At 41.2% G+C, this 15,336-nt stretch overlaps 1 protein-coding gene across 1 annotated transcript in view; it reads right to left on the reverse strand.

The window, feature by feature from the left end:
• LOC108437450 (glutamate receptor ionotropic, NMDA 2D) overlaps positions 1-15,336 on the reverse strand; it is a 113,132-nt gene that overhangs the window by 26,689 nt on the left and 71,107 nt on the right. The window contains exon 8 of the mRNA XM_037537187.1: positions 12,474-12,642. Within this exon, the coding sequence (XP_037393084.1) occupies positions 12,474-12,642 (169 nt within the window). The remainder of the gene's footprint in view (positions 1-12,473; positions 12,643-15,336) is intronic.

Raw genomic sequence — 15,336 nt, forward strand, 5'->3', positions numbered from 1 at the left:
TACGCATATGCTGTGCACTGCGGTAGCTGAGAAATAAACTTGCTGGGGGGTTTCAAGAAAATATTTTTTCATTTAATAATTTTGTTTTGCAGAATCCTGAGTGGTGCAGCTCCCTGTCCTCCCTATCACCAGTTTGATGCCTCAGCCAAGTGATTCTGGACCATTTCTTTTCATAAAACGTAGAAGGAAAGTCACAAAACAAATGGACTGAAAGTCTTAAAAAGCAAAAATATTTGATTTGAAAGACTTCAAAGGACAAATGGTGGTGCTGGGTTACTGTCCAAAAGATCTTTACAAATAAGTTGAAAGCATTTAACTGTAAGCCTTTTACTGCAGGCCCCCTAGTGGCTATTTTGCTGGAAGAAAGGAAATTGATATCTTTAATTAATAAATTTAAATAAAATGTTTTTTATCCACAACTCATGTTTTAAGTTTTCTGATGTGACACTGACGCTATTGAGCAACGAGGGGTGAGACCCTCCTACTGTGAAATACAATTCACACCTCTCCACAAAGACAGCCATCCTGAGATAAACTGGATGACTCCAGCTTTCTTATATCAAACAATCCAGCACAGCTGACACAATAAGAAAACAGCCTTTAAACACAAAACACTTTAAAACACTGACTTGTCTGATCATCTATGAAGATGAAAATCCAGTTTGCTTCATACACTTCTTCTTCTTCTTCTTCTTCTTCTTTCTTCTTCTTCTTCTTCTTCTTTCGGCTGCTCCCTTTAGGGGTCGCCACAGCGGATCATCTGCCTCCATCTTGCCCTATCCACTGCCTCCTCTACTTTTACACCAACCATCTCCATGTCCACCTTCACTACATCCATAAACCTTCTCTGAGGTCTACCTCTTCTCCTTCTACCCGGCAGCTCCATCTCCAGCATTCTTTGACTAATATCTCCACTATTCCTCCTCAACACATGTCCAAACCATCTCAACCTGGCCTCTCTGGCTTTATCTCCAAACTGCTCCACCTTCACCGTCCCTCTGATCTGCTCATTTCTAATCTTGTCCATCCTTGTCACTCCCAACGAAAATCTCAGCATCGGTTTGCTTCATACACATTTCCATCAAAATATTTTCCATCAATGTTACTGAATAGAAACAAAAAGTGCAAAAACAGAGGGACCTCTAGAAAATAGCTACTGAGGACAGTAGTAAGAAAAGAGGTCCACTTATAACATGTGTGGTTTTATATACCAAACCATGGCCTATAAACACACACACACACGCATTTGTGTGTGTGTGTGTGTGTGTGTGAGAGAGAGAGAGAGAGAGAGAGAGAGAGAGAGCAAAACCTTGTATCTCCATTTTTTGTTGTTTTTCAGTTTTTGACATAATTAGAAAGTACCCTATACCTTACATATAGATGTTTGATAGTTGTCCTATACATTGTTTGTAAATTTCATGATGAATATACCAACAGAAAAGACCCAGAAGTACTTGGAAAAAAGTCTGGTTCCACTGAATTACATTAAAAGTAAGGTATGTTTTTTCCTTCTCCTGTATAATTACCATTTTGGAGATACGAGGTTTTGTTCCGACAGCAGCAATAAACTCTGCTCTTATTGGTTTTCAAACTAAGATCTAAAACACTTCTTATAACTTGAGGATGAATGTGTGGACATAAGAAAATGAGTTTGTGACAAATATTGAATTCAAAATAGTTTCTATATATGGGCCGTATGGACTTGGGGGGGTCAACACTACAATTTTACATCTTCACACATTACTTCACACACCAAAAAAACGAGGAAATTCGGGCCCTTTTAAGATTGTGAAACATTCAACGAGGTGTGTCCAAACTTTTGACTTGTGCCAAGTCTATAGAAGCAGCTCTGTAGCACATTCCTGACTCAGTGAGTAATCACACGATTCCGAGCCTCAAGATACGTTTGCTATTGGCGGGTGAGTGTTTGTACATTTGTGTACTTACAGCCCCTCCGACTGCACCCGGACTCTACAGTTTATTCTAGTCTTAATATAACACACCTGGCTGTAGCGATCACAAGCTGACTCCTGGGTGTTTGCAAACAGCTGCTGCAAAACACACACTGCAGATTCCCAACCATTCAAACGGCTCTGCCGAATGTGCGGAGGAAGCCGTCCCCAAACGTTAAGAAAGCCCACGTCTTTTCCATCACAATGCACTTTTTTCTTTGATCGCTCTCTTTTCTTCACGGCCGTGTGCCGTCTGCGCGTGATGGAGCAGGAGTGAGCAGCTATGTTAAATCACCCACGTTAGAAGCTCCTCCAAAGCTTCTGTGACAGCTCAAATGCTGCAGCGAATTCAGAGTGGATGTGTGTGTGTGTGTGCCGGGTTTATGCCACATTGTGGGACCAAAAGCTGTTTACACACTGACGCTGTGAGGACTTTTCTTCCTTGTGGGAACCACAAGCTGGTCCCCTCAACGTAGATCATTATGTTTGAAGGTGAAGATGCTTTAAGGTTAGGGTAAGGTTAAGTTTAGGGTTAGGCTTGTGGTATTTATGGTTAAGGTTTGGGTAAGTCTGCAGGAAATGAATGGAAGTCTACGTAATGTCCCCACAATTCACAGAAACAAACATTTTGTGTGTGTGTGTGTGTTGGGGAGAGTAGACTCCTTCCTTTACTCTACCATTCAATTTTTTTTACAATTATAACTAGTATGTTTTTGGGAATTTTGGGAACAACAATGAGACATTAAGTGATAAATAATATATTGAAATGATCTATTTATAATAAATCTTTATTGAGGTCAAGATGTGATCAGCACTTTTGAAATACATCACATTTTAGATTTTAATTTGATTAAAATTTCATTCTAGAGCTGCAATGATTTTTCAGTAGAATTTGTCAGATTTGATACCTTATGGAACAGTCAGTGTTTTCTGGCTTCCAATCCTCACTCTTGCAGTTGTTTGCAAAAGTTTGGACACCCTTGGTCCTGACATGACATGTTCTATTGCTTTTCTAAGTGAAAATAAGTGAACACGTCCTCTACTGGGGATGTAAAAATGATATTTTTTTCTCCAAATATACACAATTTCTACTTATTTCCTGAATTTAACATGTTGGGGGTGAAAAAAACATAAAATAATATGAAAAATGTGCTCAAAGCAAGGTCCATAAAGTCGTGGCTCTGTGAGTTTGGTAGAACTTGACCTCAACCCCATCCACCTTTGGGATGAATTAGAGCAGAGATTGTGAGCCAGGCCCTCTCGTCCAACATCTGTGTCTGACCTCACAAATGCTCTTCTGTATGAATGGGCAACAATTCCCATTCATTGGCTTCACAGAAGAGCTGCAAAGGGGGACCAACTCCATATTAATGCCTATGGATTTAGAATGGGATTCATAAAAGCTCCTGTAGGTGTCCCAATACTTTTGTCCATATGGTGCTTTTTTTAAAATGCATTAATTACAAACTTGTGAGTGGTGGTTTAAAGGTGGAGCGTGTCAGTCATTAACATTAACTGAGAGGAAAGGTCTCTCTAACACAAGCCCAAACTAGGGGAGCACTGCTGATGAAGCCGTTGGAATGAGGGGGCTACAGTTTGGAGGCCTTTAGGGAGGGGGGTGGCGGGGGGGCTGGCCTGAGAGAATAACCGTTCGCCCAGTGCAGAGGGCCCTGTGCTGACAGCTGACTGGCTGAGGATCAGCCCATGAAGAAAAAGGACTAACGGCGACGGAAGAAGTGACGGAGCAATGGTGTGATCCTTAATAAGAGCCAAAGGGGAAATAGAGAAGTGGAGAAAGAGACAGAAAGGGGGTGAGATGGGAGGAAGGGAAGAAAGCGAGAGAAGACAGAGAGAGGGGGAGAGAAAACAGAAAGTGAAGAATATAGATAAAGTAAGAGAGGAAATGGAAAAAGAGGCAGACGGAGAAAAGAGCTGCTCCGATTCCCTAGCAACCGTCTCCAGCGGGCCTCCCCTGGGGGGGGTGTGAGCGCCACAGCGGGGTCTATCTCTCAAAACAACAGACACACTCAGACATACACGCGCACAACAAGTGTGGGCATATCAGAGAGACGGTTCTGAAACTGGTATAAGAATGAGGTGTGCGTGGAAGTGCGAGGCATCCTTCGCGCTCGTGGGCGCCGCGTTAAAAGGGGTGCGCTGTGTAGTCTTGGGGGCGAGCAGAGACAGGCAGAGAATCCAGCCATTAAGCACGACACTTCACAGCCTCGGTGTTACATCACACAACAACACACGGCATCTCTCACACACACATTCACACTCCACAGTGCAGATTCATCAAACAGTGTAAAGATTTCCCTCGCAGCTTTACATGGGCGCCAACATGGGTTAAATATTGAGGGACAACAAAATCACACAAGCAATGATTATCCAACTCGGTCTCATTCGGCAGCCCACCACTGACTCATACTGCTGGAGCTCGGAGACTGAACACTGAGACCACCGCAAAGGCCAGGGGGCAAACCTTTACAGATGAAAAGAAATCTGAATCAGAATCAAGCTTCACTGGCCAGGTTTGCTTACGCCTACAAGGAATTTGGTTTTGGTTACAGGAGGTCACAGTGCACAGTATCAGACTGACATTCACATGGAGAGAATAAAATAAATATAAAATAAAACAAGCATTCCTACCATCACTAAACTCAGACACTCGCACAAACACACACCGACTGTTAATAACCAATTCTGATCTTTGTCTTTCGCATCAAGCCTGTATCTGACAGACCGCAGCGCTGCGTTATTTTTTTTATATCATAGCGTTAAAAATCAGACTGACCAATCAGAGCTCTGTTGTCATGTTTGTAACAAATGACAGAACAGCTCATCTTGCCCATGGCAGAGCACACAAGCAAATAAAACTGCAGAGTTTAAGAGGTCTTACTCCACACCACCTTGCACCAGTGGGCAGGGCAAAATAATATGAACCAGTAACATCATGTGGACGTCCATCCAATGGATTTCAATCCGTATACAATGTTTTTTTTAATTGTAGTTTTTATTGTAACAGTTGTAGGATTTCTGGCCACAGCTTGCTGACTCTGATAGCAGATAGCAGCTGCACTGATCCAAGTTATAAGCCTAAAAAATGTGCTGCCCCCTCCCTGCAAGGTTTACTTCTGTAATGGAGAAGACGTTCTGTCTTATAATGACACATCGGGATGATTTTGAAAGTAGTACGACACACCAGTTGCATCATTTATCTCCAGAGGTGTCACAGGACAGGCCTGCATGGGCACGGTGAAATTGTAATATCACCTCCCATCCAGAAGGAGAACTAATCAACAGTGAGCACCAGACGTGACAGGTACTTGGACACTCCCCATGCTTAAACCCTATAAGTCGCAGCACCTCAATCTTCCCCTTGAGTTTCTCTTGGAGCGAATTGGTGGTCTCCTTCAAGTAAGACCTCTGGCTCCAGCCCTCTAACTGTTCCCACTTTGAATTCAGTCAGAACTTCCTCATCAGAAGATGAGATAATGCAAGCAAACTTCTGAATTTCAACGGTGCGCTGATCTGCTCCCGCAAATCCCAGGAAACTGCGACAGATGCTGCAGGATGGGCCTGAGTCACCGAACCCAAATACAGTGTTTGAAAGCAACTACAAAGCTTTTCTTCCCTTTACAATGTTGACATGGCTGCATGTCTCGAGATGCTGTAATGCTCTAGAACCCCGTTTGGTGTAAAATCGAGGTGAATAAGTTTATCTTTTATATGTGCCGACTCACAGCACTGCTGTCTGATCCACACGCACCAGCACAGCACACATTAACACACCACCACATCAGTGTCAGTGAGGGCTGAGAATGATCCACCACCTTAATCATATCTGCTCTGTGAAGGTCCTGCCCACTGAAGAACAGGGAAACAAACTATGCAGAGAAACAGAAGGACTACAGTCTGTAATTGTAGGACTACAAAGTGGTCAGTGGAGCTTATAAAATGGGCAATGAGTGCAGATACGGAGGTGGTTTTAATGGCATGCCTGATGAGTGTATATATATCTTAGACTTCTCATATTACTTTGCTTCAGTTTGTTGATCTCACTTTTTCTTTTTCATATACAGCATATCGCTGTTGTCAGAATAGCAGTTGTTCTTTACATTGTGTGTAAATTTCATGATGAATGGACTAAAAGAAATGGCCCAAACCTGGAAAAAAAGTCTGGTTCCATTGACTTCCATTAAAAGTAAAGTAGTTTTTTCTCCTGTAAGAGCCAGAAAAGGACAATTTATTGTCTCCTTACTTTTAAGCATCAAAAATGCCTCTGGCCCGCTTATTAGAATTATTATTATTATTACTGAAAGTAATATACATCAATTAGAAGTAGTATTTTACCCACGTTATCAAGTTATCTGCCTTATTTGATGAAGAAAAAAAAACACTTGATCACTGTTTTTGAAATATGAGACACTCAGGTTTATAACAATTTTGTTATAACTTTACATAACGTTATCGCTATTAATTATCGCTATTAAAATTACTGCATCATTATGGCTATTAATGATACCTTCTTCATGCACATTTATTTTATTAAAACTTCATTCTGGATATTCGTTTTTTTAGAACTTCATTCTTCATTCTACAGCCTTTCAGTCCATTTAGAATCTTCTCCAGCTCTCTTCCTCATTTTGGAAACATTTAACATTCATACTTTCATATTACATTCATACATTCATATTCATATGACGTGTCTGAAGCCTGTGAAGTTGTACAGGATGAGCAGATTGGAATCATTTAATATATTTATCTGCTACCAAAACTAGGTGTATATTACTGAAGACACTGATTTCAGACTTTTGAACAATAGTGTTTTGATTCATATACAGATCAAAAGCACATTCAGCCTGAATTATTAAAGCTTTTCCTTTTGATTCCTACACAACGATGTCAAGTGCAGGAAAAAATTCTCTTGTGCTGTCATGATGAAACCACTCAGCCTTGACTATGGAATGTTTACGTCTTTCTTGTGAGAAATTTGTTTTACTGCTAAATCCACAACACAGTCCTGTCTAGCTGTATAAAGACCTCTGCAGGGACGACGTCTGTGTAGAATGTGTGCCGCATGGTTTCGTGTCATGCAGCAGACTTTGCTTCACAGTGAAATATACATATATTTATGTGGGGTGAACTGATTCAGAAACGTCCTCATCTCGTTCGATAAGGCAACAATAAGGGAGTTTAATGCGTTAATGCTTCCATTTTCAGTTCAGCTCAGAATTCCGGGTTATCAGGATGGACAGCAGACATTTGAAGTTCATGCCACCTTACAAAATGAGTGAGGACGCAGTCAGCAAGCTAGCTAACTCACTGACCATCAACAGATAAAAATAGAAAAGGAAAAAAAATTGATCAGAACATAAAGCTGCACACTTTGTCCCAAAAAAGTGCAGATAACAGGCATGGTTGCGTGACTTGCGTGCAGCTGCAGTTAGCTAACGAGCTAACATTGCAGTTAGCAAGCTGGTAAAGTCATCTAAAAAACATTAAAACTGTAAGATTAAAGATCATATTATAGTGTCCTTACTGACCATGTCATACAGTCTCTCTTCTGCATTGAGCATGTTTAACATTTTTGAAACTCTGCGCTGTGAAGCCCCGACATCAACACAGCCAAAGTAGCTGTACTATTGGTTCAGAAAGTAAATTCTTTTGTGAAAGTCACCAAAGTTCACGCATACGAAATATATTTGGAATTATTGTGACATAAAATTGTTCATCGCAGCAATTTCCATCAAAATCAATGGAATTATGTTCACAACACTTTGCTGGCAAAGGCAAGTGTGGCTGGGTCTTATAAGTACAATATTCAAAACATGGCACAGTGGAGTTTTGCAGGATCCATTCAAAAGGGGTTCTTAGCAGCATAAAAACACTAAACAAAAAAAACTAAACTGAACTAAAGCTGCGCTTTATAATGTGGCAAAAATCAAAGTCAAATTAAACACAATTAAACATGGTCAAGGTAATATTACCCCAGCTAAACAATACCAAATTGCACTGTTTCCATTAGTTCCACTGACAGATAAGGGTGATAAGTGGATATTTCAACACAGTCATGAGCTAAACAGGCCAGCCCAGAGCTAACAAGTTGGCCACAAGCTTACAAGACAGCGAGGTCATTAATTAGATCTGAATTCACGTGCAATATGGGCTAATATGTTCTACCCGAGCTGATGTACTAGCCACGATCTAACGTGCTAGGCACAAGTTAATATGCACTTTGGTGAAGTGTACTTTGCTCATCTGTATTCGAGGTAAACAGGAAGTCATTTTTTCCAGAGCCTGCAATCTGATACAACATGTTAAGATGTATTATTACACCCCTATTATTGCACAGGAAAGATCTGAAATTGCATCTCCATAGTAAAAATGACACGAAGACACAGACAGGAGCACTACAGTAATTAGGATGTGCTCTGGAATGATCTGAAAATAGACGACTAGCTTTCCTTGCGGTTTTAATCCAATCCGATGCTGTTTTTTTTTTTTGTGTGTGTACATTTAATTTTCAGAATCCGTCTTCATTGTTTTTGACTGTAGTTTATGAGATGTTCCTTTATAATCTATAGTCTACATCCTTCACAAATGCATCACCCACCTACCTGCATTCAGCTGTAACGCATCTCAATATGCAGAACATTTCAAGAGTGCCAGAGATTCCCACTGACAGCGCACGGAATTCAAACCAGCAATGCACACACATCGCAGGAGTGTGTGAGTGCATTAATGGATCATGATGCTTTTATCTGAAGGTGGCAAATCAACTGCATCAATTATGGAATGAAAGTATCAACTATAATCACTTATAATTATATTCAAGAATATTATAATAGTAATAATATTCAATTATGAATAGGCCATAAATAATCACAGTGGATGAGACTTACAAATACTGCAAAACACAATAATGTCAGCCTTCTCAGTTTTTGTCCAAATGTCTGAGTCAGGGATGTTTGAGTAACGTTTCAAATCCCAATGTTTGGTCCCCTGCACTGAAGGAGTCCACTTTGTTTTTGCAAGCAGACAAAAAGGAATGTCTGGTATTTGGCTTTACCCTAACATGGCCTAATAAATTGTTTCTTAGAGATTCATAATTGTAGAGATTCTTTGTAGGGTTACAGATTTACTCCATCAACACATACACTATATGTCCAAAAGTATTCACTCCCCCATCCACATCACTGAATTCAGGTGTTCCAGTCTCTTCCATGGCCACAGGTGTATAAAGCCGAGCCCCTAGGCCTGCAGACTGCTTCTACAGACATTAGTGAAAGAATGGGTCGCTCTCAGGAGCTCAGTGAATTCCAGCGTGGTACCGTGATCGGACGCCACCTGTGCAGCAAGTCCAGTCGTGAAATTTCCTCACTACTAAATATTCCACAGTCCACTGTCAGTGGGATTATAACAAAGTGAATGACAGCAGCTCAGCCACGAGGTGCTTGGCCACGTAACATGACAGAGCGGAGTCAGCGGATGCTGAGGCGCATTGTGCGCAGAGGTCGCCAACTTTCTGCAGAGACCTTTGGGATGAATTAGAGCGGTGACTGTGAGCCAGGCCTTCACATCCAACATCAGTGTCTGACCTCACAAATGCGCTTCTGGAAGAACGGTCAAAAATTCCCATAAACACTCCTCACCCTTGTGGACAGCCCTCCCAGAGTTGAAGCTGTTATAGCTGCAAAGGGTGGGCCGACATCAAATTAAATCCTATGGATTAAGACTAGGATATCGTTCATATGCGTGTGAAGGTAGACGAGCCAATACTTCTGGAAATATATTGTCCGTCCACAGGTTCATGCGCACTAGTAATATAATGTACAGTAAAATAATTTTTTTCCAATACAGCGACTGCTTCATTTTTCCTGCATGTGTTGCAAAAATAAGGACTGTCTGCAGGGCCTGAAGGCCGGTTTTAGAACACAGTCAGATTTTGTACTTTAAAAATATTAATGAAATTAGATATCCTGACATAAATCTACAGCGGTTTTCACCACAGATGGCCTGAAATGTTATCAACCAAAATACTTCAGTCAAAAAATGGTCAAAAGTGCCACTTTCGGTTCTCAGCCGAAAGAGAAAAACTACAATACAACAAAGTGTCAAACTTAAATAATCTTGATGATAAAAATGACAAATAAAAACACTTGTGTTCATCGCTTTCCTGCACCATTTAGCACACACACATTCAAACAGTTGGAACAGCAGCAGATTAAGGCCCAATCCCATTTTACCTTTCATCCCTACAACTTAGCCCTACCAGTCTAAGTGTGTCCTACACACCACAAACCAATCCAACAGCATTCCCAGTCTATCCTACATACCATAAACTAATCCTTCAGCATCACCAACCCGTCAAACATACAACCAGCCAATCCACCAGCATTCCCAGTCTATCCAACACAACGCATTTCGATCCACCAGCATTCCCAGTCTATCCTATATACCACAAGCCAGTCCACCATCATTCCCAGTCTACCCTACATATCACAAACCGATCCACCAGCCAGTGGTGGACAAAGTACACAAACTATGTACTGGAGTTAAAGTCCAGACACCCAGGGTAAAATATTCCTCCAGTAAAAGTAGAAGTTCCTCCCTTTAGACCTCCACTTGAGTAACAGTACTAAAGTATTTACCTTCAAATGGACTTAAGTATAAAGTAAAAGTACTAAAAGAGTAATTCTGGCTCTGATGTCCTGTTATCATTTTTATAACCAGACTGGCTTCATGAACTCATTTCAGGTGAAAGTCCTCCAGCGTCTCTCTTGGTAAACCAGTCTTTTAATAGAACGTCATTAATTAGTGACGCTGACGTCTATTAAAATGATCAGAAACACAAAACACTGAAGGTAAACAGTTTCCATCAGGGAGAACCGAGTGGCTCTGAAATCACTTTTTACACACAAGCAAAGTTTCAGTTTCAGATTTATTTACAACTTAGTTCCAAGTTTAAGTTGAATAAAAACTGGCTTTAAACTCAGGATCACAGATGAGCTCCTTTACTATGCTGATCTGTAGGCCTCTGTTCATAAACATGAACATAAATCTTACATATCACAAACCAATGCGCCAGTACTCCCAGTTTGTCCAGCATACCACAAGCCAATCCACCAGCATTCTCAGTCCATCAATAAAATATGGGGTTTGTCCACATGGATATTTTCTATTTCAGAAATGATGAAAAAAATCACAAACTATTGTCATTGTTAAAATACTGTGCCAAAGTGCAAAATTATCTAAATTTATAACTAAAACAAAAAATAGAATTCAATGCCTTGAATGATCAACCGTTCTCATTTACTGAGGACGCTGGATTTCATGGCACATTCTGTATCCTGCATACTGTAAAAAATGTATTATTTAATTTGTGTAAATTGCTTTTTTTCACTCAGTTTTGTTTATATGTTTCTCTTAAGAACATTCTATTGTCTTTAATAACTTGTAGTTCATATGTTTAGTACATTTATTCAAAGCATTAAAAAAAAAACACTTTTATTTAGTTTTCGGATGGAAGTCATGAATTCCGGTTTTGGTTTTCATTTTGGTGCATCGCTAGTCTCCACTGCTTTGTTTCGAAAACAAATAAAGCAAGTAAAGCAAAACCAATGTTGGTATTTATTTTTTACTTTATTGACAATGTGATAAAAAAACACACACACACACACACACACACACACACACACACACACACACACACACACACACACACACACACACACACACACACACTCTCTCTCTCTCTCTGAACATCCACATGCTCCTGTGCTGCAGCCTCACACCAAAAGATCCAGCATCAGGTGCTCCTCCATCCCATAATCCCTACTGTTTGATCATCAGGAGTGCTAATACCGAAGGGAACTGCAGCCTGGCTTTAATCAGTACGCTCCCTTCTGCTTAATGCCTTTATTCACACATGCAGGAGCACAGCCTTGCCATGGATATCGCTGAGTGAGCAGCACATCCCATTACAAACTCTCTCTCATCAGCAGAGTGGGAAGGACAGGCATCGAGTGGAATACAGCAAATTAGATTATGAGTGATATGAAGACTGTGTCACCGATACAACACTGATTGTAGGGAGATCACTGATAATATCCCACAATATCATTTTACATGATTTAAATGGACTATTTTAGTAGTTTCTGTTAAAAAGGCTGATATGACTGTCAGGCGTCAAATGTGAGTATGACACTTCTTAAATTCAATTTAACAGAAAATGTAATAAATGTTTAAATAATGTAACTATAAAACAAGCGATTTATTAATGACCAGTCCACATTCAAACAGGCCAGTAACATGACCTCTTAAACTAGCGCCCTCTTACGTCAGTGTAGCTGCTTTTTGATCAAAATAGCACCTACATATTTTTCTTATAGAAATTTAAAGAGATGATATCAGTACTTTATTGAAGGGAATTCTGCTGATGCCAGTACATTTGTGGAACTTCAATACTGTATCGGTCAATATAACAAAGAGTGCTGCAAAGAGGAAGGGCAGCTTTACCTCCCCCACCATGCCGTTCCACACGCCGTCGATCTTCTTCCCGTGTTTTCCGTTGGTCACCAGGTAGAGGTCATAGGTGAAGCCCACGATCCTGGCCAGCCGCTTCAGGATGTCGATGCAGAAGCCCTTGCAGCATTGTTTCACTGGAGCAACGCCTTCCTGAAGAGCCCTACAAGCAGAGAGAAAGACAGAAAGAGATTAGATAGGATGGTAAATAAATTCCTATCAAGATCTCTGTGATCAAAATGATTGCTGGTATTATCGCAGTACTAATAAAAATATTTGAAAAAGCACCAAAACACACTGGAATCATTTCACCACAGCTATTACATTATTACAGACAACTTTTTAATGAATCACTCAATATTTCTTTGTACTGCTAAAACACTACAGCTACAATTTCCGTAAATATGAAATTATCCTGAGTCCAACCCAAACCTGCGATTTTGAGACCTGGCCCTACCAGGCCCGAACGTCACTGCTAAACCTGACTCCAACCCAACAGAGATGCACTATCAGACACATATTTACAGCGTTGTGCTTGTTACCGAGAGCCTCAGCTGACAGAAAATAAATGAAAATAAACCCTACACAGTTTTCGGAAAGCTGAGCATTTGCTGCAGCCGACACTGACTTGAATGGTGCAAGGAAGAACTCTGACACTGATTTTGTTTTGGGCTTGTAGGTACTGTGGAACAGCTGCAACCAAAGTCAATGTGTCACCGAAGGTGTCCCAGTCCTCCTGTTAATGTAGCTCACAATACTATCGTAAGCTCTACACTGTACGTGACCAGTATGCTTTATCTGAAGTAACAACCAGGTCGTAATCTCCCCGCAGTGTAGACGTCCCTGAGTTTAAACAGCTTTTGTCGCATACATACCAGTTTGTAGCTACTTTGCGATACACAGACTATCTTGTATGGCTTGTGGACTTTTAGAGGAATCCATGCTATTGGACACTGTGTTGTTCCACTAATGGCTGTAGGTCTGGGTCACCTTTAGCCAAGGACAAAGCATGAGGTTGAAAGTTAAAGGGAAATATAAAGTTGGCCACACAGTCACTTTAAAGGGTCCTTAATGGGCTTCTGGAAAATGGATGCATTTAATCATTTCAGGGTCCTTTAATTTTCTGTGGAATTTCCTGATGTTTCCCGTAAGAACTGTGAAATTAGGTGATATGGAATGAGTTGGAGTTCTGATGTTTAGTTAACCAAGATCACCAAGAGTGAGATACGTGTGGAGAGTACACACCACTATACACATTTTAAAGATTCCAATGTAACTGGCAGTTAATTTGGCTACCACCTAAAGTAGTTAGACCATGTAGTCAAATCATTTGACCTTAAGTCAATATTAAATACTTTAACTAATAAAATTATTTAAATTATGGGTGACACTTTATTTTTACTGCTAATATCAGTTGTTGCACTATTAACTCACTAATATCTCTTCATAAACGGACCTGTCCTGTTAATCAATTTCTCACTCTCTCACTCCCTCCCTCTCTCACTCCCTCCCTCCCTCTATTTGGGCCCCTGAGCAACGTCTCCCTGATTCGCTACGTGAGGCACCAGAGCTGCTACAGTCACCAGAGCTCCATCTCTGTTGGCTGATATGCACCTCACCTGCCTGAAATGACCCTCCTGGCGCTGCTGCTGCTGCAAAACTCAAGTTATCTAGTTAACCACTGCTCGACCTGTTTCCCCATTTTTGTATTCTAATATTTTATACTAATGTTGTTTACTACCCAGCGTCGACCAGAGGAGGACGGGTTCCCCTTTCGAGTCTTGGTTCCTCTCAGTGTTTCTTCCTCTTGCTCTTAGGGAGTTTTTCCTTGCCACTGTCGTAACATGTCAAAAACATAGGACTAGGGCCAGGGTGAGGGTTAGGATTAGGGCCAGGGTGAGGGTTAGGATTTGTGTAATGTAAGTAACATATTAACAACATCTATTTACTGTAAGTAACGTATCAACAGAACATCTACAAGATATTTCTTCTTCTTCTTCTTCTTTCAGCTGCTCCCTTTAGGGGTCGCCACAGCGGATCATCTGCCTCCATCTTGCCCTATCCACTGCCTCCTCTACTTTCACACCAACCATCTCCATGTCCACCTTCACTACATCCATAAACCTTCTCTGAGGTCTACCTCTTCTTCTTCTACCCGGCAGCTCCATCTCCAACATTCTTTGACCAATATATCCACTATTCCTCCTCAACACATGTCCAAACCATCTCAACCTGGCCTCTCTGGCTTTATCTCCAAACTGCTCCACCTTCACTGTCCCTCTGATCTGCTCATTTCTAATCTTGTCCATCCTTGTCACTCCCAATGAAAATCTCAGCATCTTCATCTCCGCCACCTCCAGCTCAGCCTCCTGTCTTTTAGACAGAGCCACAGTCTCCAAACCAAACATCATAGCAGGACGCACTGCTGTCTTGTAAACCTTCCCTTTCACTCTTGCTGCTATCCTTCTGTCACACATCAGCCCTGACATCCGTCTCCACCCACTCCATCCTGCCTGCACCCTCTTCTTCACCTCTTTTCTACACTGTTCATTGCTCTGGATGGTTGACCCAAGATATTTGAAGTCATCCACCTTTACGACCTCTGCTCCTTGCATCTTCACCTTTCCACCTGCCTCCCTCTCATTCACACACATGTATTCCGTCTTGTCTCTACTGACCTTCATTCCTCTCCTCTCCAGTGCAAACCTCCACCTCTCCAGATTCTCTTCCACCTGCTCTCTACTCTCACCACAGATTACAATGTCATCTGCAAACATCATGGTCCATGGAGCCTCCTGCCTGACCTCATCTGTCAACCTTTCCATCACTATTGCAAACAAGAAGGGGCTCAAAGCTG

The sequence above is a fragment of the Pygocentrus nattereri genome, chromosome 3 (genome assembly GCF_015220715.1).
Source record: "Pygocentrus nattereri isolate fPygNat1 chromosome 3, fPygNat1.pri, whole genome shotgun sequence".
Taxonomy (NCBI): Eukaryota; Metazoa; Chordata; class Actinopteri; order Characiformes; family Serrasalmidae; genus Pygocentrus; species Pygocentrus nattereri.